The 24,342-nt window shown below is 46.8% G+C and overlaps 1 protein-coding gene across 2 annotated transcripts in view; it reads right to left on the reverse strand.

Moving 5' to 3' along the window:
* Positions 1–24,342, reverse strand: part of FAM107A (family with sequence similarity 107 member A) — a 54,682-nt gene that overhangs the window by 16,859 nt on the left and 13,481 nt on the right. The window contains exon 2 of one of the 2 annotated variants that reach the window (XM_030307119.1): positions 7,004–7,067. In XM_030307119.1, coding sequence (XP_030162979.1) covers positions 7,004–7,067 — 64 coding nt within the window. Of the gene's footprint in view, positions 1–4,955; positions 5,035–7,003; positions 7,068–24,342 lie in introns of those variants that run through there. The other variant, XM_030307120.1, reaches the window with a different exon arrangement.

The raw sequence follows: 24,342 nt of genomic DNA on the forward strand, positions 1-24,342 counted from the left end.
AATAAACGTTGAAAAAAAAATTAAAAAAAAAAAATAAATAAAAACAAAAACAAAGCAGGCATTGCATTTGCTATCAGAAAACAATAAAGATTAAAAATTTGAGAAAGAGCAACCTTTGCCAGCCAACTATAGTTATGGTTCCCATCTGGTTCAGTCATGTCCATTGTGCATATTGGAAAACAGAGGCCTTCTGGGCAAATGAGCCTTTTAGGAGTTTACTCCAGGTAATGGCCAAATTCAGCCCCACTTGCTGCCTCCTGCCTTGGTTGGTGGAGCTTTCCCTGGGGACCTTCCCATTCGCCCAAAAGGATGGACTCTGGAACGCCAGGGGCCTGGAGGTCAGAGTTCTTGCTTGGCCCCACTAGAGCTGAAGGGGGATCCCAGAGGTTGAACACACCCCTCCCACACTCCCTTCTTGTCCCTTTGAAGTTTGTCTTCTTGGGAACTTAGAGGAGCCAAAAGGAAGGGAGATGGTGAAGACCTGGAGAGGCAGTCAAGAGTGGGAGCTGGGGAATGTTCCTGCATCCATAGTGGGCTGCGGCTGCAGCTTGCATTAAAAAGAAGAAGAAGAAGAAGAAGAAGAAGAAGAAGAAGAAGAAGAAGAAGAAGAAGCCGCCGCCTCCAAAAACATCTTTCATTTCATTTTTTCTCCCCTTTCTCCAAGCTCACAGGCGCCTGGAGCAGCTTATCTGGGCGCACAAACATCAGACAAGAAGTTCCCATGGCAACTCAAAACTTCCTCCTCGGCCCTGTATTCAGTCTAAATCTCCAGGGTCCCTTTTCAAGGCCTCAATGAGGTTTCTGAGAAGCCACCCACAAAACAACCTTAGGATCCAACCTCTTCCCCACCCCAACACTCGGCTGAAAGGACACAGAGTGGGGGGAGAGACTGTATTGGCAGAAAAACTTGTCATGGGATCCACGGAGAGATTATAAAAGGAATGAGAGTTGCCTTTACAACAAGTTTAAACCAGGAAGAATTTACCCGGTGGAGGGATTTCAAGTGTGCAAACAGGAAAGCACCAGGGAGTGGGGAAAAACTAAGTTTTGTTTCAAAAAGCTGGCTCTCCACTCAGCTGCGGTTAGGCATGGCGAATCTGGTCTCTTAGCTGCAGAGGGGTCCTGGGGTGCCCCCCATCTGCATTTTCACTCACTTGTAGCCAGATAAAAGAAGGACAGCATATCTAGGGATGGGGAGAGGAGTGTGTGTGTGTGTGTGTGTGTGTGTGTGTGTGTGTGTGTGTAGAGAGAGGTCCCTGGGCAGACGATAGCTTGTCAAGCCAAGCAAACTTCTATGACTGCTGGTTTGGGGTTCCCAGACGTAGCAAATAAAAATGCAGTATGCTCAGTGAGATTTGAATTTCAGATAAGCAACGAATAAGGTTTTAGTATAAGCATATCCATACAATCGTTGGATTATATTTACACTAAAATATTATTCATTGTGTATGTGAGGTTTAAATGTAACTGGGAATCCTGTATTTTAGTTTGCAACCCTGCCTGGCAGGCAGGGACGGAGGCTATGGCTGCCCTCTCTGGCTGCAGGGAAGAAGCACAGTGGCTGATGTCCACAGGCACCTGGAGTAGTGTCCCTCTGTCCCTGCTGCAGAGAGATGCCTCCCTCCCTGCTAGGAACCTGGCCTGAGCTCCAGGTAGGATGTAGGTAATGAACCTCAAGTGGGCCTTTACTACAGCACTGCGCAGCTTACCAGGTGTGGCCAAGCGTGAGTTATTCCCCAAAGGTGACTCTTCCAGCTCAGTGGTTAAGAGCATGGGCTGTGGTGTCGATACAGACACTGTTCCTCGCTCTACTGTTGGACAGCTAGGTGACCTTCAGCTTCTTGTTTCCTCATCTCTGATATGGGGCAGACAGTCTTGTGAGGAATAAAGGAGCTACAGCATGGGAGGCCCTTCACACTGACTGTCACAGAGTCTGGGCTCCAAAGTGGTAGCTGTTACTTTGATAATCCATTTAGAAGCAAAAAGATTTTGGGTGCTTGGGTGGCTCAGTCGGTTAAGTGTTGACTCTTGATTTTGGCTCAGGTCCTGATCTCATGGTTCAGTTCATGAGATGGAGTCCCACGATGGGTTTGCGCGGACGGCACGGAGCCTCCTTGGGATTCTCTCTCTCTCCCTCTCTCTCTGCTCCTCCCCCCCCCAAAAATAAATAAACATTAAAAAATAAAAACAAAAGTGAAAAATCCACGTGAAAAAAGTGGGATTGAAGACTAGAGTTGGCAGGGGTGCCTGGGTGGCTCAGTTGGTTAAGCGACCAATTTCTGTCACGATCTCATGGTTTGTGAGTTCGAGCCCCGCATCGGGTTCTGTGCTGACAGCTCAGAGCCTGGAGCCTGCTTCGGATTCTGTGTCTCCCTCTTTCTCCGCCCCTCCCCCACTCACACTCTGTCTCTGTCTCTCTCTCTAAAAATAAATAACCATCAAAAAATAAGGAAAAAAAAGACTAGAGTTGGTACAACCTCAGTGATGTAAAACGATGTAAGACAGGCACAAACTATGCATAGCAAAGATAGGAAGGAGACATCTCCAAATGTTATCAGTAGCTGCTTATGGTTAGTGGGATTGTGGATAAAACTTCCCCTTTGTTATTCTCAATTTCTCAAAATATTAATGGTGAACATGTATTACTTTACGGTTAAAAAATTATTTTAAATAATTTGTGATGAAAAATTTTCTAAAAGTGTTATATTACTTGGTGCATAGGACTTGAGGCTACTGTAAACGAAGATGGCTACCATCTTGGGTTTGACTCTATGATCCCATCCTTGGGGACGTCTAAAGGAGGGGAGCTCTTCTTGCCTATCACTAAATGCCCCAGTTAGATCCTCTCCCCAACTCTTACTTCTTACTTTTCCTTGTACGAGACAACCAGAGTAGTGCTTCTACAGGCACATGGCCCTGGGGTTGAATCTCAGCTCCACCCCTGATTGGCTGTGTGACTTCAGACAAGTCATGATATCTTCTGAGCCTAAGTTTCCTCACGTTTAAAACAGGAGTTAATACTATTTACCTCCCTGAGAGGAGGGACATATCTGTTGCATTTATGAGTACATCCCTGTGCCTTGCATAGGGCTAGTGCGTAATAGTGGTCAGTAAATATTGGTTGGAGGAATAAATGAATCAAGTTGACGAGATGACAGGTATACAGCATTTGGCAAAGAGAGTGGCAATAACAAGTGGCCAACATCATTTGCTATCATTATTACTAGTCTCAGGAGGTGTGCAAACTGTGGCATAGATGGGACTAGGTTCGCATGTGTTTTCTACCCCATAGCGGGACAGAAAAGTTCTCTTAGGACCGTGGGCAAGCTGCTTAACCCCTTTGAGGCTCAGTCTCCTCATCTGTTAAATGGGGATGACAATCAGCAGTGACCTTATAGGGTTTATTAAGACGGAATGAGCCATCAGTGTTTAGCACAAAATAAATGCTCCTTCCATGAGGCCCCAGTCCAAGGCCTTGCTCCCTCCCTGGCTTGTAGCTGTGTGTGGCTTGGGCAAACATGTGGCCCCTGAAATGACTCTGATATGCCTGCTATTCTGAATAGGTTGTAGGTGAAAGATGCTGCTTTTGGAATGAGGCTAATGGCTGCGGTTCCAGGTTAGAGGGAATTCAGGGTCTTCAGATTAGACAGCCCCTCCTCATCTTTGTGAGAAGACAGGAACTGGCTGGGAACACTTAGGAGGAGTGCTCTGATTTGCAATCAGATTCATCTCATTACAGAGCTCCTCCCTTTCCGCCTGCCCCAGCTCAGCCAGATTTAAGACGCTCCCCCCAGGAAGGCGCCGCTAGTCCTGAAGTCTTGGCCAGTTCTTGCTTTTGGACTTAAGGGAACCGTTGTTTCAGTGTCCCCAGCAGTAGCTCCTCGTGGGGAACTCCCGGGGGCGGAGCCAGGCTGAGTAAGAAGGGCAGTCAGTTCCAGAACGGATGTCGGGCTGGGGCAGAAGCTCCCGCCAACGGCTCGCCTCGCACCTTCGGCTCCAGGGGTCTGCGGGCAGGACTACTGGGTGGGGGCGTGCTCCTTGCCCATGGCCGATCGTGGCTGTCCCGTGAGCCCGAGTCCCTTGACACTTTCTATTCCCGTACCCCCAGCTGGCAGGGACCACGTTCGGGCCCGATTTTCACCTTCCCTAAACCTCTTTCCAAGCACAAATCTGGACGGAAACGCTCCGAACGCTCACTGCCGGCATTGCTTTTCTTTTTTCTACGTCTCTGGTTTTCCAAATTATTTTTACAGTGACCGTATACCACGTTTGTTTCATTTTCCTAAATAACAAAAATCTCTTATCGTTCTGGGTAGGAAAGTAGTATGTGCTTATTGCAAATAAGTAAACAAAAAGACAAATAGGAGAAAGAGAAAAAAAACCCCAAAGCCTTGTCATCCAACGTTTATCCTTGAAAATAACCACCCGTGTGTTTCCTTCTACATGTTTTTCTCTTTACGCGCATATATAGAGAAAACCGCTTTCTCACCTTCCCCTCCCTTGGCTCTCTCCTGCCCTTCGCCCGCCAGTGGGATGCCTCGCTGGACGTCACCAGCGGCTATGCCTCTGTGCTTCTTCATGCGGGGCGGCGGGCTACCCGGGTCTCACCCATTTTCCACTCTCCCACGCCTCCACACCCTTCGCGCGCTTAAGAGACCCGCCAGGGGGTGGAACGTTGCGGGACTTAAACAGTTGGGAAAACGAGCGAGTGTGTTTGGGCTGGCGCGCACGCGTGCTCACACATAGGAATGAATCTACGCGTAGGTCCCCAAAGGGAAGAATGTGGGAGGGAAAGAAGGAATGAAAGGAAAACAAAAGTAATTTAAACGAATGAAACAAGGGAGGAAGGCAGAGAAGTGAAGAAGGACGGAGGTGCCCAGCGGCGGGATGGCCAGGCTGGGCGCCCGACTGTCCTCGCTGAGTGCACGAGGTGGGGTGGCCTTGCCCTCACTTACCCGACCTGAGCAGCACGGCCCGGTAGAGCCCGGTGGCCTCGGCGGGGCCCCGTGCCCGCTCGCCCAGCCTCTGCGCCATGCGCCCGCGCGCCCGACTGCAGTGCCGGCACTGCGGGCCGCAGCGCAGCGGCGGATACTACTCCGGGGGCCGGAGTGTTTCCGCGCCGGTGACGCGAACCGAGGCCCAAACCCAGCCGCGGATCGAGTTACCACGGCGGCCGCAGCGTCCGGCGAGGAGGCGCCGCCGAGGGAGGGACAGAGCTCTGGGGCAAGGGCAGGTATCCCGCGCGCGCAGTGGGCAGGGCGCGGGTCAGGGTCTGGGGCCCAAGGAGAGCCTATATCCTGATTTCTAGCCTTGGTCTCCCACTCACGCTTCTCCATTTCCCTGGCCGCTGGCCTCCTGGAACACTACAAGCAGGTGTGCGTTTCTGAAGTGGCACCCTGGGATCACGTCCTAGCGCCACCAGCTTATAACTGTGTGACTCCACCATTTAATTACCTACCCTCGCAGAGCCACAGTTTTCTCACCTGTAAAATGGGAATAGCCACAGTACTTATCTCACAAGGTTGTGAGATATGAGATTATACATCTACAGTATATGATTATATGTATTACATATAATCTTAGAACAGTGGCTGGCAAAGAACAAACACTATATACTGATATATATATATATATATATATATATATATATATATATACTTTTAAAAAGTATCCTAGGGTGAGTGGCACTGAGAAGCAGGGGCCTTTACTGTAGGAGGAAGGTTGTGGTAGGGCTCCACAAGATTGATTTTCCCCAATTTGTACAATCCCTTTAACAGCCAGAGATGGGAGGACCAACCAAAGGAGTCCAAAAGTGGAGATTTGGAAGATATAAGAAACTGACAATTTTAATTATCTACTCTGTCTGGTGCTGTGCTAAGTTCCTTCTAAAATAAAAACTACTGTTTATTGTGTGCTTCATGTCCTCTTTCATTCTATCTTCACAACCCTGTGAATTAGGGTCTATTAGCCTTCCAATTTTACAGATGAGGATACTGAGGCTCAGAGAGGTTAAGCAATTTATCTGGGATCACACAGTGTGGAGCTGGAACACAAACTCAGGTATTTTGACCCCAGACATGGGCCACCCTGCTCTACTACCCCTCTGTTATCTCATTTACTCTTCACAAAAGTACTGAAGGGTAGGTATTATTTCCAGTTTGGAGATGAAGACATTGGGGCTCTGGAAGGTGAGGTGGCTTGCTCGTGCTCACACAACTAGTTGGAGGAACCAAGACTCAATCCAGTTCTCCACCCACAAAACCAGTGCCCCTGAAATCTACAGACCCCTGGAGCTGTCCAGAGTACCAGATGGCCTCTGTTCAAAGCTGTGCCTGTGTGGGCCAGGGAATCTCGAGCTGGCTGTCGGAGCCTCTATCACATGGTACCGTCTCCCTGTGCCCCTGTGTCCTCTCTAGCCTTGGTGCCCCCTAGACCAGCTGCCAGCCAAGTGCTCTCTGGCCGGTCCTTTGCCACTTCCCAAGCCCAGCTTCTGTTGGGACTTGGAGATTTCTGTACTTCTCTGCTCCTTTGTCACCACCCGGGGTCCCAAGGATCCAAGTGACGCACTTTGATCTTTGGGGACGTCACTGATTGGTCAGATTGGTCATATGCCTCATCCACAACCAACCACCATGAGTGCCAGGCACGATTACAGATATTTACTATTGACTATTCCATATCCATTCTTTAGAGGATGAAATTATATATGAGTTATTATTCATCTCCTTTAATCCACTCTTTGATCAAGTATGGTTATGCCCCTTTTAGAGATAAGAAAAATAAGTCTCAAGTGACTTGCCCACGATCACATAACTAGTTAGTAATGGAGCTGGAATTGGAACCCAGGGGATGACAAAACTTTGCTGTGGAGGGGAAGCAAAGACAGCTGTTGAATAAGGTGAGGATTCAGGAAAATTGTGATGAAGTAATGTGCTTTTAAAGAGCAGAAAGAAGGATTAATTTTGGTTGCATCCCTGAGGAATTCTAGGTGGGTCTGACTTACCTTGGCCATTTAGTCTCTGCTTCTCATTTTCATGATGAAATATGGCCTGAGGAGAGTATTCTTTCTGTGAACAGAAAGAAAGTAGGTAGAGGTGAGGACCCTCTCTTCCCTGGCAGGGGAGGAATGAAGTGATATTCATAGGGTTGCTGAGTTCCCACAGGAGGGACTGATCAAGGTTGAAGTCCTCTCCAGAGAAACAAATTACTATAGTCCTTGGAGTGTGTGTGTGCGTGTGCGAATGTGTGTGTCCACACACGCACATGCACACATGTTGAGGGACATTTATAAGACATGCTCTTTTAAAAAAGTTAATTTTTTGGGGCGCCTGGGTGGCGCAGTCGGTTAAGCGTCCGACTTCAGCCAGGTCACGATCTCGCGGTCCGGGAGTTCGAGCCCCGCGTCGGGCTCTGGGCTGATGGCTCAGAGCCTGGAGCCTGTTTCCGATTCTGTGTCTCCCTCTCTCTCTGCCCCTCCCCCGTTCATGCTCTGTCTCTCTCTGTCCCAAAAATAAATAAACGTAAAAAAAAAAAAAGTTAATTTTTTGAAGAACAGCTATAGATTTAGGAAAAAACTGAGAAGATGGTATAGAGAGTTCCTTACATCATGCATCCAATCATTCTGTTAACATCTTATATGTATGTCGATGTACATGTATGTAGGGTGGCAGGTGTGTTACAATTATTGAGCTAATATCAATATATTATTATCAACTGAAGTCCATACATTATTCAGATTTCCTTAGTTTTTACCTAATGTCATTTTTCTGTTCCAGGATCCTATCCAAGACACCACGTTATATTGAGTTGTCATGTCTCCTTAGGCTCCTCTTGGCTCTAATAGCTTTTCAGACTTTCTTTGTTTTTGATGACCTTGACAGTTCTGAAGAGTACTGAGATCCATATTCTTTTATGTTGAAGTCTTATCCATGCTGTTGCCTCTACCTGAACTACCTTCTCCCTACCTTCCTGGCAAACACCTCTTCCTTCAAGGGCCAATTAAGACTTCAGGGTTTGGTCCTCAAGGTCGGTTCTTAGACATCTTCTCTTCTCTCTCTAAACTCTCATGACTTTTTTTTTAATGTTTATTTATTTTTGAGAGAGAGAGAGAGAGAGAGAGAGAGACAAAGCATGAGTGGGAGAGGGGCAGAGAGAGAGGGAGACAAAATTCGAAGCAGGCTACAGGCTCTGAGCTGTCAGCACAGAGCCTGACATGGGGCTGGAACTCACAAACTGCGAGATCATGACCTGAGTCGAAGTCAGATGCTCAACCGACTGAGCCACCCAGGTGCCCTGAAACTCTCATGACTTTAAGAACAACTCTAAGCTGAAGATCCCCACATGCATATTTCCAAACCAGACTTTCACTCTGAGCTTAAACTTTGGCTAACACGCTGCTTGACATATCCACTTGAAAGTCTAATAGGCCCTACTCACCATGGCCCAAACAGAACTGTTGATCACTCCAACTTCCAACATGTTCCTCCCCTGTCCCCCCTCTTGTCAAGTGACTCCACTCTGGCTCTGTGGCTCAGGCAGGATCCTGGGGGGTCCACTTTGCCCTGTCTTCCCACAAGTGCACAGTCCTCAGATCACCAAGGCATGATGAATCCACCTGCTGACATCTCTTCAATCCATCCAGTTCCAATGCCCCAATCCTACCCCAGGCACCACTGCCCTGTGCCCGAATGCCTGCAGTAGCTTCTCTTCTTTCAAGCTGTTCGCCACACAGATTCCAGGGCAAGTTTTTAAATGTAACTCAGACTCCACTCCTGCCCTACTGAAAACCCGTTGTTGCCTTCCCTTTGCATTTCGGGACACACCTTCTTCTAGCCTATAAGGCCTTCTCAACCCAGACCCTCCCTGCCACCCTTTCACATCCCAACAATCTGTTCCTTCAAAGGTTCAAGGGCTTGTGGTGGTTCAGGTCCTGACACACAAAGGTCCTGACCTTGTGAAACTGGCATTCTAGTGGGGGAGCTAGACAATAAGCATAATGAATAAGTAAAGTAGATAGTATTTTCCAAGGTGATGGATACTGTGGAAAAGAGAAATGAGAATAGGCGGGGAGAAGGTTAGTGGTAAGTGGGGGAGTAGGGGTAATAGGTGGCTGCCCAGAGGGCCTCATTGAGAAGGGGAGGTGTGAACACAAACTTGAAGGAAGTGGGGGAGTTAGCCAGACAGATATTTTGGGCAAGAGAGTTGCAGACGGAGGGAACAGCTGGAGCTAGGGTCCTGAGGCTGGAGTGTGCCAGAAGGTTCAGGGAAGAGCAGGCTGCCAGGGTGGCTGGAGTGGAGGGACGCAGGAGTGGTCACATGAGGGAAAGTCAGCGGAGAACGGGGGCCACCTTCCTCCACACGTCACACTCCAGCCACTGAGAATTCTGCTTGGGTTCCTGAAAGCCCTGATGTTTCTCACCTCCTGCTTCTGCACAAGCCATTGCCTCCACCTGTGCACATTCCCCAGCTCTGCCCAGTTCCTCCTGCTTATCCATTAAATCTCAGCTGAAATGCCATTTCCCCAAGGAGGCCCCCTTAGATCATGTGCTCCAGTACCCCAGACTTCACTTACATGACTCCTCACCACTGAGTTATGATTGTTCGAGCCCCACTTCCTCCACCAGACTATACAAGACTTAAGGGGGAAGACCAGGTTCACAGCTGTCTCCCCAGGGCCTACTCCAGAGCTGGGCTTGGCTTGGATGTGGGATAATGATTTGTTGAAAGAATGAATGAAGTGAATGAATGAATGAATGAATGAGTGAGTGCATCCACACAGGGAGCTCTGGTCTGTAAGGAGAAAGTGGGCAGTTCCAGAGAGTAAGCCAGGACCAGAACCCAGGGAAGTCCTCTGCTGTCTGCTCAAGGATTATTCAGGGTGCACAGAAGGGGCTGGGGTCCTGATATTTCCCCAGGGTGCTCCCATTTTGAACTCTGCCACCCAGGAGGGCATAAAAAAGGGAGGGTGTCTGGGATTTGGCCAAGCTTCTTTCGTGGTTTTTAACAAAGGGATTAAGAAAACAAGTGACTTCATCCATGGAAGAAAGCTCCAGAGGGCTTGAAGGGGATCTGAGCTTCTTCCCACATCTTCCTACAGACCTGGGAAGTGGGGCTGGGGCCCAAGGGCAACCTTAGACTTACACAGCCAGGATTTTATCAGGAGAAGCTCTAAGACCTGGAGTTCAAAGAGTTGTCCCTTGCACACTCTCCAACCTCCCTTGCACGAAAGATTTGTTGGAAAATCAGGCCATCACGTGTCCAGTAACACGCGATGTGATCCAGGCAGATTCCTCTCTCCCTTCAATAACTAGAGTTCAGTGAGCAAGAAAACACTCCACTTGCATGCAACCCCTTGCAAAGGCAAAGCTGAATCGAAAAGCTGCTTGGATCTTTTGCTGATGCATTACTGGTAACTAAGAGTCTTTCCCAAGGACTGTGCTCATAAATACAGCCAGTTCTCATTTGCTCACACAATTTAGGGACTGGAAGATGCTGGCTTAGTTATAATTTTGGTTAGTGAACATCAACATACATGATTGCCAGAGGAAATACTATTGTGTATGGAACAACATACCCAACTGTGGCTGGGCAAACTCAGTGTGTTTGCATTTGTATTTCTCCTGACTTCTCCGTTATCCCCACCTGCTTCTTTTTCATGTCTCAATTGTTGAGAGAGTTTTTTGGGGTTGGTCCCTGGGGACGTCCAATGAGCCTATCCTCCAAAGTTTCCTCTTCTCCACTTTGCTCTGCTACTTTCCCTGAAGGCTGATTCCTCTATTTGAGAAGTGCCAAGGAGAGTATGGACCCATCACACATCCTGCTTAGTGTTCCCCATAGGATACATGCACCAGGTAACACTTAAGTGACCTTGCTTTGTTTGTTAAAAATTGAAGTGTAGGGACTCCTGGATGGCCCCGTCGGTTAAGCATCTGACTCTTGGTATTGGCTCAGGTTGTGATCTCGCAGTTTGTGGGTTCCAGCCCTGCACTGGGCTTTGCCAGCACAGAGACTGCTTGGGATTCTCTCTCCCTTCCCCTCTCTCTGCCCCATTCCTGATTTCTGTCTCAAAATAAATAAACAAACATTTTTAAATAAATTGAAGTATAGCACACATACATAAAATGCACTAATTTCAATTGTGTGGCTCAACAAAGTGTTACATATGTGTTCACCCTCAGAGCCACTCCAAGATTGAGATATGAAACATTCCCTGCACTGTAGAAGACTCCCTTGTTCCCCTTCTCAGTCAATGCCCACCTTTTCCCAGAGTAAGCACTAATTCTGACCAATATCACCGTAGATTTCTCTTATTCTAGAACTTCATATGAATGGAATCATAAAATTTAGTCTTTGGGACCTGGCTTCTTTCACTTACCAGCATGCTTGAGATTCACTAATGTTGTTGCCTGTATCAACATCTCATCTGTGGATGGACATTTGGGTGGTTTTCAGTTTAGGCTATGACTAATAAAGCTGCTCTGAACAACTTTCTATGACTTTTGGGGTAAACACAGTGCTTGTTTCTGTTGGGGAAATACCCAGCAGTGGAATGGCAGGTCATAAGATGGGTGAATGTTTACCTCTTGTAGATGCTGTCAACCGTGATTGTATCAGTTTCTCTGTTGTGCTTTTGACATCTTCACGACATAGATTTTTTTTTAAACACCTTGAGATCACTTCTGTGCACAATCTTTGGGATCGATGGGGGAACGGAAGGAGGTATCAACAAAATTGCATCTTAGATGAACATAGATGGACCTGAATTTTGACTTTGGAAGAGATGAGGGTAGGACCTCAGAGTATTTGTCCTTGTAACCTGGAGTGTATCAGGTGTGTGTGTGTGTGTGTGTGTGTGTGTGTGTAGGCATCCTTTTTTATCCCCCCACTCCACACCATTAAACTCTAAACACCCTGAGAAACAGGAATGTGACTTATTCAGGAATATGTCTTCAGTGTCTAGCATATCCTGGCACATAGATAGGTGCTTATTTTAAAAAAACAGTTTAATAATTGTTGCAAATATTTATTGAGCATGTCCTAGAGCTGAATGCTGTGATAAGACTTTACCAATATGGCTTCACTTAAGCCTCATAATAGTCCTCTGAGATTCGGTAAGAGTGGGGCTCTTGTTTTATGGATGAGGAAGGAAGCTGGGACCTTCAGCAGCTAGGATACAAAGCTGGCAAGCGGCAGTTCTGCGGTTAGCCTGGAGGCAGTGTGAGTGTGTGGTCTTTGCCACATTCACAAACTGAATGTGTGTGTGCTTGCGTGTGTGTGATGGCAAGAGCCTGCACCTCATTGTACAGAAGAGGAAACTGAGGCTCAGAGAGGTTAAGGAACCTTTCTGCATGGAGTCAGCTGGGCCTGCCTCCCTGCCACGCTTTTTTAAAAATATGTTTTTTAATATTTAGTTATTTATTGTGAGAGAGAGAGAGTGCAAGCAGGGGAGGGGCAGAGAGAGAGAGGGAGAAAGAGAGAATCCCAAGCAGGCTCCACACTGTCAGTGCAGAGTCTGGTGTGGGCTCAAACTCACGAACCCTGAGATCATGACCTGAGCCAAAATCAAGAGTCGGATGCTTAACCGACTGAGCCACCCAGGCACCCCTGCCATGCTAACTCTTAAAGGTGGAATTTTTTTTTAATGTTTATTTTTGAGAGAGAGAGAGAGAGAAAGAGAGAGAGAGAGAGAGAGAGAGAGAGAGAGAGAGAGAGAGAATGAATGAGCAGGGAAGGGACAGAGAGAGAGGGAGACAGAATCTGAAGCAGGTTCCAGGCTCTGAGCTGTCAGCACAGAGCCTGACGCAGGGCTCGAACTCACAAACCGCGAGATCATGACCTGAGCTGAAGTTGGAAGCTTAACCGACTGAGCCAGCCAGGCGCCCCAAAGGTGGAATGTTCTTAACATAGACCTTTGGCTTCTACCCCCGACTCCCATTCCCCACTCCTGAGCTCATGGCCACTGGTTGTCACAGGACCCTCTCTGAGCCTCTGCCTTAGTGCCTCACTCTCACAAAGTCACTGTGCTGTGTGAGGCAACACTGGCCTCCTCCTTGTCCTTCATCCCCAGGGACCAAGAGAATCAAACCTGGCAATCCTTCCTTTAAAGTGCTGGGCACTGCTTGGAGAGGGCCAAACCCTGGGACTCGCTCCTTTCCAGGGGTCCACTTACATCACACTGGTGTTGGGTTCTCAGCTGAGTGCGGTAACCAGGGCACTGTCTTCCATCAAAGGAAGCCTCCGTGGTTCCGGTCTCCAGGGTCTTCTCACTGCTCCATTCATTTCAACCCCTCAGGCCCTGGAGGCCTGGAACTCTGCCGCTCCCGGAACCCAAGCTAAGGCATTGGGCCAGGAGCACCCCCTACCCAGCCGCCAGAAAAGCCTTCCTCTCCTGGCCTGAACTTGGTGGCTGGGCTGCTTAATTATCCTTGAAAGCTCTTAATGTATTTAAACATTTGGAATAACCTAATTGCACGCAAGTTTAAAAGTAGCATTTCTCCTTACTGCCCCTCCTCAAGCCCCATCTCACCCCTTCCCCAGAGTTATTACTGGTTTGTTTTTTTTGTTTTTTTTTTTTTGTTTTTTTGATGCTGTGTGTGTCTGTTTTGGTCATTTTCCTGCAGATTGCTTTTTAAACTCTATCATATGTCTTCTAGATATTTCTGTGTCAATACACATAGATCCTCTCGACTATTTTGATCCACTGCGGTGTATAATACAGGGTGATGCCTACAGTTGTTTGTTTGTTTGCTTGTTTTTCCCCAACAAATCCCTTTAGTTGGACATGTAAGTTGTTTCTAATTTATCACCATTACAAACAATTCTGCTCCAAACATCCATGTGTTTACCGCTCCATGCAGGGATGTGGGCGTTTCTCTAGGGCAGACACTGAAGTGTAAATGCCAGGCCAATGCTAAATTTTAGCAGATGCTACCAAATCACCCTCCAGAATGGCTGTACCATTTCACACGCCCACCGTCAGTGTCTCAGATTACTGGGTTGTCTACACCCTCACTAAGTCTGGGTGTTATGAATCTTTAAGTTTGTCTACTGAAAATGAGTCTATGATATTAGTGGTTACTGTTGTGGGAGGCGATAGTGGTTGAGAAGGGGCACGAGGGGGCTTTTGGGGTGCTATTGATGTTCTGTTTCTCGATCTCAGTAGCAGCTACACAGATATTTTAAATTTCTCAAAATTCATTGAGTGGTTACACCTATGATGGATTAACTTTTCTGTATGTATGTTATTCTTCAATAAAATGCTCAAACTGTTTCCTCCCTCCCCCAGTCTGATAGGTGACAAACAGCATCCCACAATCATTTTTTTGGAGGTTGTACCTTCTTTTGTTGGTCCATGGGCCTTCTGGATCCCTTCTGGAATATTTTAGTTCTGGGTCTTAGAGAATGGTTTTTCTGACAGAAGAAAACCCCTTTAAGAAAGGGGAAAAGATACTTGACCCTCCCTGAGCACCAACCATATGTTTTAATGCTCACAGCAGACTTTCAGGATAGATGCCATATACCCCAGGAGGCTGGGGCTCAGAGCAGTGAGGTGACATGCCCAAGGTCATGAAATTGTCTGACTGCAGAGTCCTACACTCCTTGTTACCCTTTAAACTGCTTAGGTGACAGGCATTGGGCTAACCATACAACAGGCATGATCGCAAGTAATCCCTGCAACAGCCCAGTGAGGTATCTATATTATCATCCCATTTTACAGATGAGAACACAGAGGCTCAGAAAGGTTAAATAACTTGCTCAGTTCATTTCTGTTAGTAAGTGGAGGAGCAGGGTGAGCCCAGGTCTGCCTGGCTCTAATGCTGTGATAAGGCAGTTCTATCCAATAGAATGTTCTGAAATGATGGAAATGTTTGATATCTATGCTGATGATATGGTATCCATGAGCCACAACTGGCTATTTAGCACTTGAAATGTGGTTCATGCTTCTGTGGAACCGAAATTTTAGTCTTATTTAAATGTCATTAATTTAAGTAGCCTGTGTTGGACAGTGCAACTTTAGAGTCAGGTCAGGAGAAGGAGAAAAACTGTAGGGTGTAAGTGCAGATGACCAAGCAGCTGCCCTTGTGGGAAGCCAGCCAGCCCACCGGGAGGGACCCCCTCCTAGTGGTCCTCACAAAGCCCACACACAGCTACTTCTCTTTTCAGGCACCAGAATCATGCTCTGCAGCAAGAGCCAAAGCTTTGTACTCAGAAGTGGCTGTAACACAATGGAAAACAATGAAATCTTGCCATTTGCAACTACATGGATGGAACTGGAGGGTATTACGCTAAGTGAAATTAGTCAGAGAAAGACAAATATCATATGACTTCACTCATATGAGGACTTTAAGATACAAAACAGATGAACATAAGGGAAGCAAAAATAATATAAAAACAGGAAGGGGGACAAAACATAAGGGACTCTTTTTTTTAAAAAAAAATTTTTTTTTTCAACGTTTATTTATTTTTTGGGACAGAGAGAGACAGAGCATGAATGGGGGAGGGGCAGAGAGAGAGGGAGACACAGAATCGGAAACAGGCTCCAGGCTCTGAGCCATCAGCCCAGAGCCTGACGCGGGGCTCGAACTCACGGACCGCAAGATCGTGACCTGGCTGAAGTCGGACGCTTAACCGACTGCGCCACCCAGGCGCCCCAAGGGACTCTTAAATATAGAGAACAAACAGAGGATTGCTAGAGAGGTTGCGGGAAGGGGGATGGGCTAAATCGGTAAGGGGCTTAAAGAATCTACTCCTGAAATCATTGTTGCACCATGTGCTAACTAACTTGGATGTAAGTTATAAAAAAATAAATAAATTATAGAAAAAAAACCCAGAAGTGGCCATAACAAACCTCTCAACCTAAGACTCCGTTTCCTCATGTATTAGATGGGTATCAGAATAGGGCTAGTTTTAAGATTAAATGAGAGAATACTTAGTGCCTGGCACATATGTGACATTCAATAAGCTATTTAACAGTCATGCTATTATCATAATTATTGATCACAGGCTCACTTGTAAGGTTTTTCATTATATAATGGTAAAGCATGGGGTGCCTGGGTGGCTCAGTGGGTTAAGCGTCTGACTTTGGCTCAGGTCATAATCTCATGGTTTTTGAGTTCCAGCCCCGCGTTGGGCTCTGTGCTGACAGCTCAGAACCTGGAGCCTGTTTCAGATTCTGTGTCTCCCCCTCTCTCTGCCCCTTCCCTGCTCATGTTCTGTCTCTCTGTCTCTCAATAATAAATGATAAAAAAAAAATAATGGTAAAGCATATTCATGCTAATAATTTAAATAATGCAGATGGGTATAAAGTGGGACCTAAAAATCCCCAAATACTTTAACCCCAAATCCCCCTCCCAGATGAAACCACTGTAAGTAGTTTCTTATGTGCCCATCCAGGAATTATTTCCACTTTCATAAACATCTAGAATAATTCTGATCTATCCTTTTGAAAAGTACAAAAGGGATCACATGAAATGCACTATTCCATTACTTGCTTTTTTATCACTTTATGATATCTCAAGGGCGTTTTTCCACACGTGTAATTCAGATTCACAGCATTATTTCACTGTCTGCACAATGTTTCCCGGTAAATGTCGTTCGTAACTTATTTTGCAGGTCCTTACTGATGGACATTTAGGCTGTTAGCATTTATTTTGCTATTGTGAGCAATATTTCAATAAGTACTTTACACATGTCTTTCTGTCTATGGGTAAGTGCACCCACCAGAGGGAAAATTCTTACCAGTGGTATCCCTGGGTCAATGGTTGGGATATTTTCAACTATGATAGATCTTGGCATATGTAAAATCTCTTTTTAAACCTCTCAGGAGCACTGGTCTTTAAAAGGAATGTTCTAGTAGTTTCTTCTGAAAAGATTCCTTAAGCCATGCTAATAATCACCCCTGGAATGTATTTGCTGGGTGGGTTTTGAATTTTGGAGAAATGTTTTCTTTAAGTAGATCTAGTTTGTATGGTCCCTGTGGTGTAGGGTCATGGACAGGGCAGGAGAGGGGAATTGGCCAGGGGCAGGGCAGGAGAGGGGAATTGGCCAGGGGCACCCGGAAGTCAGGGAACTGGATCCCCACTAATCCCACCCCCATCCTCTGGCTGGCTGCTGGAGCCTGAGGGCAAAAACTCTGCCTTCCTGTGAGACCAATCCTATAGGAAGCAGGGCTTTGCTGCTTCTGAACTGACACTCTAGGGGAGCCACTGAGCCTGTGGATCTGGTGGGGCAGGGGGAGGAGAGGAGACACCTGAAGGGCCTTGCCAAAGATTGGACAATGGTGATTCTCAGCAGGTGAAATCCAAACAGCCCACAAGTGTAAGAAAAGATACTTGGCCTCCCCAGAAACCAAAGAAATGCACACTTGGGGCAACAATGCAGTATTTTTCACCTATCAGATTGGCAAAAATTAAAAAAGAAAATTATACCTAGTATTGGAGACTATTGGGATACCTAGTGTGGGGAAACAGACACTGCTGCACTCCTGGAGGGAGTGTTGGTAGTACAGTCTTCCTGCAGGGAAATGTGCACATCCCAATATCTATACTTTTCCATTTCTAGGAATTTGTTTTCAGGAAGTAACTGAACATATGCACAAGGATATGTGCTCAAGGATTTACTTTAACCAGCATTATTTATTCATAATAGTAAAAAGATTGGCAATAGGGTGACTGTCTAGAGATAGGGGATTGATTAAACAGTGTTATCTCCATAAAAAGTAAAACAATCTTTGGCCAGAACTGATGCTGTAGACTTGTGTTTACTAACATGGAAGATATCCACTACCTCTATATGAAAATCAAGTGGAAAAAAAACAGGTTACAAAATAGTATTTGTAATTCCATTTTTCCTGGTAACAAAATTGGTTATATGTATATTATTACATATGCAGTATTATGCTATGGAGATAGCATATTAGATATATACATATGTTACACATACCAATTATATATATGTTTACATGTATAGATATGTGTGTAAATGTGTCTACATATGTACATTATGTGAATTTATGTAGGAAATGTTTAGAAGGATATGAATGAAAATGTCCCCAGTGATTATACTAAAGGGGTGGGAAATTTTATTCATTCATTCATTCATTCATTCACTCACTCATTTTTGTCATTCTCTGCATTGCCTGAGGGGTTTATTCATTTTTTGGCAATGAGCTTGTATTGTTTTTATACTAGGAAAAATTATATGTTAATATTAATTTATTAATATTAATTAATCAGCAAAGTAAGATGATAAATTTGTCTCAACTGTGTTAGCCAGTCTAAGTGCAACTATCCTCTCATACCAAGACAGTCCACAACTCCTCCACTTTAGAATCCCTCTCTGATCCCAGGACTGTCTTTAATTACAATAATAATAATGAGGAAGAGGAGGATCATGATGTCCATTTATTGGGCACACACTGCATGCCAGACATTGGCTGGTACTTCAGATGTATTCTTTCATTAGAGATGTAGATACTCTCATGTCTTTGGATTTCCTAGGAGAGCCTGAAATGGGGACTTTATGCAAGTGATTTATTGAGGGAGGGCTCTCCTAGGAGGTCTCTGTGAAGGAGTAAGGGAGGGAAGAGGATGGGGCAGGGTAAGTTCGGCAAAGATGGGGGTTCAGCTGAAGTCTAGTCTCAGTCTGACCCCACGAGGAGGTCTGGACTATACGTGGTACTACGTTGTCCTGCTTTGAGGCAAGAGGACTGGCCTTTTTTCCCTCTACATTAGTTGGTCATTGGTTGTAGGACAATGGGAAGGGATAACCAGGCAGATGGGCTCAAGCTCCCAAATACCTCTGGGAGAGGCACCTTCCATCAGCCAATCGTTCTAAGAGTGCAGCTGTTAGCTGCCAACGCTCACAGTACCTGGCGGCTGGGTGTGCTGGACTACTACAGGGCACCTGGGTAGAGCACTGACCTACATATTATTATCCCCATTTTACAGATGGGGAAACAGACTCAGAGAGGTTGAATGACTTGCCCAAGGTTATTCAGTTGGTCAGAGATGGAGCCTGGTTTTGAACTCCGGTCCAAAGCTCTTGCTCTGAGCCCTGAAGCCAGACTGCTGGTAATTTCACTGCCCCACCATGGGCCCCCTCCACTGGCTCTCCGTGCCTCACATTAGCGTCTCTGCCGATAAGCAGTTCCAACCTGGGCTTTTGAAGAAGGGAGCCACAAAAAGCCTTTGTGTTTCTGCAGAGGTCCTTGAAGGTTGTATGTTGGTGGAGCTGGTTGCTAGGAGACATTTCTCAAGAAAGTTTCCTTTGGAAAATGAGCTCAGGCTTTGCCCATAGCCTCACACTATTATATCTGGGAGAGAGACATCTCAGCCTGTGTTTCCTCTATGGTATTAGCTGTGGATCCGATTCCTTCTCCAACTGGTTTTTCCAGGCCCCAGCCCAGAGTGTATCCTGGCTGAAAACAGCTCCTTGGCCAGACAAACTCAGAATCATGGAGAGAAAGAGCCCTTTGAGATGACCTGCCTGCCTTCCCCATTATGCAAATGGAGAAACTGAGGCACAGGGAGTTGAGGAGTTGAGGAGCTCACCTTGTGAGCTAGTGGCAGGGTCATGATTTGTGTCTGATTATGGCACGAGGCAGCCCCCCCGGTGTCTGAACCCTGTATGGTGAAGACAGCAGGACAGGGTGCATTTCTCTTCATTAATCCTTGGGTTTCAAAGCCTTCTGTGGACAAATGATTACTTTGCTCAAATGGAGATGAGCAGCTGGCATTAACTGGGCATCTACTCTGTGCCAAAGCCTAGAGTAAGTAAGTGCTTTAAGGTCTTTATCTGCTAAATCTGACCTCTGGACCACCTTGGGGTTCATTTCTACTGGCTGTTTTTTCCTTGACTAGAGATCATGTTTTCCTGTTTCTTTGCATGTCTAGAAAATTTTGATGGTATACTGGATATTGTGTGTGTGTGATGTGTTATAGAGACTCTTGATTCTGTTTCCTTTTGAAGTGTTAAGTTTTGTTTAAGCAGACAACACAATCACTAGCTGATCCTTTTGAAATCCCATGCCCTTCATTCTATACTTGATTAAGGGAGATTCATGCAAAGCTCGAGCTGTTTCCCAAGCCTCCCTAACTTGGCAGGACTCACCTTTAAACTCTGGCCTCTGAGGATATTGAAGGATTTGGCTTTAGGTTTTGTTAGGGCAGGTCTAGAGGGGTCCTTACACTAGAGCATGGTCCTCACTGCGAGGGCACAGCCTTTCCGGTGTCTCAGCTCAAAGCCTGCAGTGAAGGTCTCTCCAATGTCTGCCAGCACTGCTTGACCGGCAGGATCTGTTTGCTCTCCACTCCCGTAACAGCTGGTCTCTGCTAAACCTTAGATGGTTTCATGCTGTGCATGCACAGCCCAGCCTTTGGGCAAAGACTTGTGGGGTGTGGGGGACCCCCACATAGACTTCTGGGGCCCTGCAGCTATGCAGCTCCTTCCTCTCCAGTCCTATGATTCCTTCTTTTTTTATTGTCTCAGTTGCCCAAACTCGAATCCCTGCCTCCTGAGCTCAGAGGGACTGTTGCATTCTGTTTAAGCTCCACTGCCCTGTGCCATGCCTGGGAGATTGTCCTAGGATGAGAACCCAGGTGATGAGGGGCTCACCTTGTGAACCCCATTCCCTCAGCATCACAGTGTCTATTGTCCACTGCCTGCTCTCTGAAGACAACTGCCTCTGCTTTTGAAGTGTTATTTTTGGTGGGAGGGCTGGTCTGGTACTGGGTCCTTCATTACAGCTGGAAAAGGAAGTCTACCTCATAGCTGGACACTCTCTCTCTACGTTTGTCTTGGAACGTTTACTAGGAGCCTGAGAAAAAGGGCTAATTAGCATCATTTAATAAGCAAGGAAATTTAGATTCAGAAGGGTGCAGTAACTTATCCCAATAGCAAAACAGGCCAAGTTACTGAAACGAGTTTGCTAGGGGCACCTGGGTGGCTCAGTCTGTTAAGCGGCCGACTCTTGGTTTCGGCTCAGGCCATGATCTCAGTTTCGTGAGTTTGAGCCCCACATCAGGCTCTGTGCTGACAGTGCAGAGCCTGCTTTGTATTCTCTCTGTCTCCGTCTTTCTCTCTCTGCCCCTCCCCTACCCATGGTATCTCTGCTTCTCTCAAAATAAATAAATAAGCTTAAAAAAAAAAAAGAGTTGGCTAGATTTCAGAGCCCATATTTTGTCCTTGTACTTTCAGTGGAAAAGATAAAATAAAAACTAAATTTCACAGTTACCATCACCAAAACAGCAGCGTTTTCTGAGCCAGTTCACCTATTTTCCTATATCCCATCTCTCACCGTGTACCTTTATTCCTGTTTCTGCCACTGGCCCCTGTTCTGGCTGTTGTCCCCTTTCACAGGGAGGATTATAGTTGTCTCCTACGGGGCTTCCATCGTATTCTTCCTAGAACACTTTTGCTGTCTTATTCTCTTGCTCCACTGACTTCAGTGGCTCCCTATGACTCATGGCCCTTCCCAAAGTGTAGAATTGGGAACTGCACCTTAGGGAATGCTATACCTCACAGCTCTCCTCTTGGAGATTCACGGCTGGAAGTGTGAACATGAAGAGGCTCTGTAGGAAAGAAACCTGTTTAATTGGGCTTCACCCAGTCTGTTGATCCTGAAACCTTTAGCTCATCTAACCCCTATTAAAATCTTGTGGAACGTATTAGAAAACTTTGGACCACAGAGTAAAGGCTAGTATTTTCTGTCTGCATTCCAGTCCTACATTTCAACCTACTCTTTCAATTTCATTCTCCATGACTTCTTGTCACAAGTCACCCTCCCCCCGTACCTATTTCCCCCTCCAGTCTTCATACCCCTCTAGCTGTAAGAATGATATAAGCCTGCAGCTGCTGGGAGTTTCCCTGGAGGGGGACTGGTTCAGCAATGAGGTCAACCAGAGGAAAGTGGAACCATGAGGAAGAGAGGGACCAGGTCCATTTAAGACCCTGGATGCAGCCTTGCCTGAAGCCATTTCTCCTAGACTTTCAGTTATAAGAACTGATGAATTATTTTTCTTTCCCTCTTGACTCCAGACTCCTGCAACCAAAAGAGCAAACAACAGCCTGAGAATCCTATGCAGGGCTCTTTCCAGAACAGCTCCTTCCTCATGCCTTAAATAACAACAATTAACCTAAGAGCCAGGCACCTCAGCTGTACCAAACCTGCAAGGTGATAAAAATATCCCCAATTTACAGATGAAGAAGTTGGGGCTCAGGGAGGTTGAGCCACTTGCCCAAAGTCCCACAGCTGGCAGGTGGGAGAGCTGAGATTTGCCTCCTGCATCTGGAAGGAACCACCTAGTCCACAGCATGCAAACCTGGCCTGGATTCTAACTACCCAGACTCTCACGGAAGTGGCATGGGAGACACCTGGGCTTTCTGGAACGGGGCAAAGGCAAGGAAATCAGCAGTGAGACCTGGCCCCAGATCTCATTACGCCAGGGGAGATCACGTTTCCCCCATTCCGGCGCCATGAGCAGGGCAGAGAAGCGGGCAGGCAGCCACTTCCCTGGTTATTCAAGTAGAAAATTACAGGTGCCCAAAATAGCCTGGGCATTCTTTTATTTATGAATAAGCAGCAACTCTGTGAAGCTGGAATGGGGGCTTATATGTATTTCTTTCCTTTGACCACCTTCCTGAGATCTGCAGAGATCCCTAGTTCTTTCGGGGGGCTCTCTCAGGAGTTGGGGGAGCTGGCAGGATTGGGGTGGAGGTGTTTTCAGGGTATGGTGATGAAAAAAGGAGAAATGAGGCCTCACCATGCAGGGGCTGGGGATGCCCCAGTCCTGAGGCTTGAGTTCCCAGAGGGTGCAGGGGATGGGATAGCAGACCTAGGTCTGTCCCAGCTATCCTCTGCTGTGTGGCCTTAGGCAAATGGCTTACCCCCTCTGGGCCTCTATTTCTTCTGTAAAATGGAATGAGTCCTAAATGCACAGAAAAGTGTATTTTCTTCTGAGCATAAAATTAATACTTGCTCATTGTAGACAATGTAGAAAGTGAAAAAAAAAAAAAACCCAAAAACCAAAAAAAACCAAACCAAAACAACCCCACACAAAAATGACCATTATATCCCCCATTGTCTCTCCCTAATTAAGATAATCAGATTAACCTTTGGTATATATCCTTCCAGTCTTTCTTTCCATGCATGCATTTAAAAAACGGTTGGTAGAGCACAATACCTGAGCCACTGTGCTCTGAAAATGGAACCCTCACTTATATTACAGTCAACAAATATTAGTCAGTCAACAGACAGTGTTGAGCACCGTCCTTGGCCCTGGGTGGCTTGGAGACAGCTTTATTCCAACATCCCCTACATCCTCTTTCTGTTTGTCCAGCCCTCTGGCAACAACCCCAACCCTGGGTCCTCCCTCAGAAGCACCTGAGGGGTTGGTGAGGCGGGAAAGTCATTTTGCAGGTCTCAGACGTGGATGTGGGGCCCAAGGTGAGGCCTGCAACCTGCTGGTGCGGACATCTGTGACCTTGCCCTCCGGCAGGCCTGTGCACAGAAGGGCTGGCCTGGCCATGGCGTCTGGACCTCTGACTGTCCTCCCTGCTGCCCTCTCCCGGGGCTGTGTGTTGACTAGTTGATATGTAAAGGGTGCCTGGCACATAGTGTACAATCAATAAGTCTCAGCTGCTGATAGGACTGTTACATCATTACTATTCCTTGTGGGGTCTAGGCAGCCTGAGGCCATTCCCTCTCAGAGACGCTGGTTGGTAATGAATCTGAGGAGACAGCTGAGTCACTTGCAGGATGGAAATAACAAGAGCATTAATGACGACCGCTTCCATTTATCAGGGCAGCACCTCGCTGAATCATTCCATTTGCTGCTTACAGCCACCCGAGTAAATGAGTGTCATCAGTGCCCACGCACAGGTGAGGAAACCGAGGCTCAGAGATTTCAGTTAACTCTCCCAAGGCCACACAGCTGGCAGGTGGCTAACAGGGACTTTATGCCAGATTTGTCCTGTGCAGGATCCCTGGTCCCTGAGGCTCAGCCTGTTGGGATGAGGAAAGCCTGGTCTCTGCCCCTGGCGTGCTCACCTGCTGGTGGCAGACGCCCTGATTTGGAACTTTAAGTTCCCTGTGTTTGCTGAGAGGTAGAGGGAACTCCGGGGTCAGAGGGAGCTCCAGAGCCCAGCTCTGGCTGGGGGCTCCGGGGTCAGACGGCCTTCATATAGATTCCTACTCCGACACCTTTGAGCTTTGTCACCTGCCTAACTTCTCCCCGCCTCAGTTTCTCACCTGGAAAGTGTGGATAATCAAAGCGTTGGCAGAGGCTGGAGCTGGATGACATGAAGCTCTTAGCACAGGTGTGGGGCGTAGTAGGTGCTCAATAA

Source organism: Lynx canadensis, chromosome A2, assembly GCF_007474595.2.
Source record: "Lynx canadensis isolate LIC74 chromosome A2, mLynCan4.pri.v2, whole genome shotgun sequence".
Taxonomy (NCBI): Eukaryota; Metazoa; Chordata; class Mammalia; order Carnivora; family Felidae; genus Lynx; species Lynx canadensis.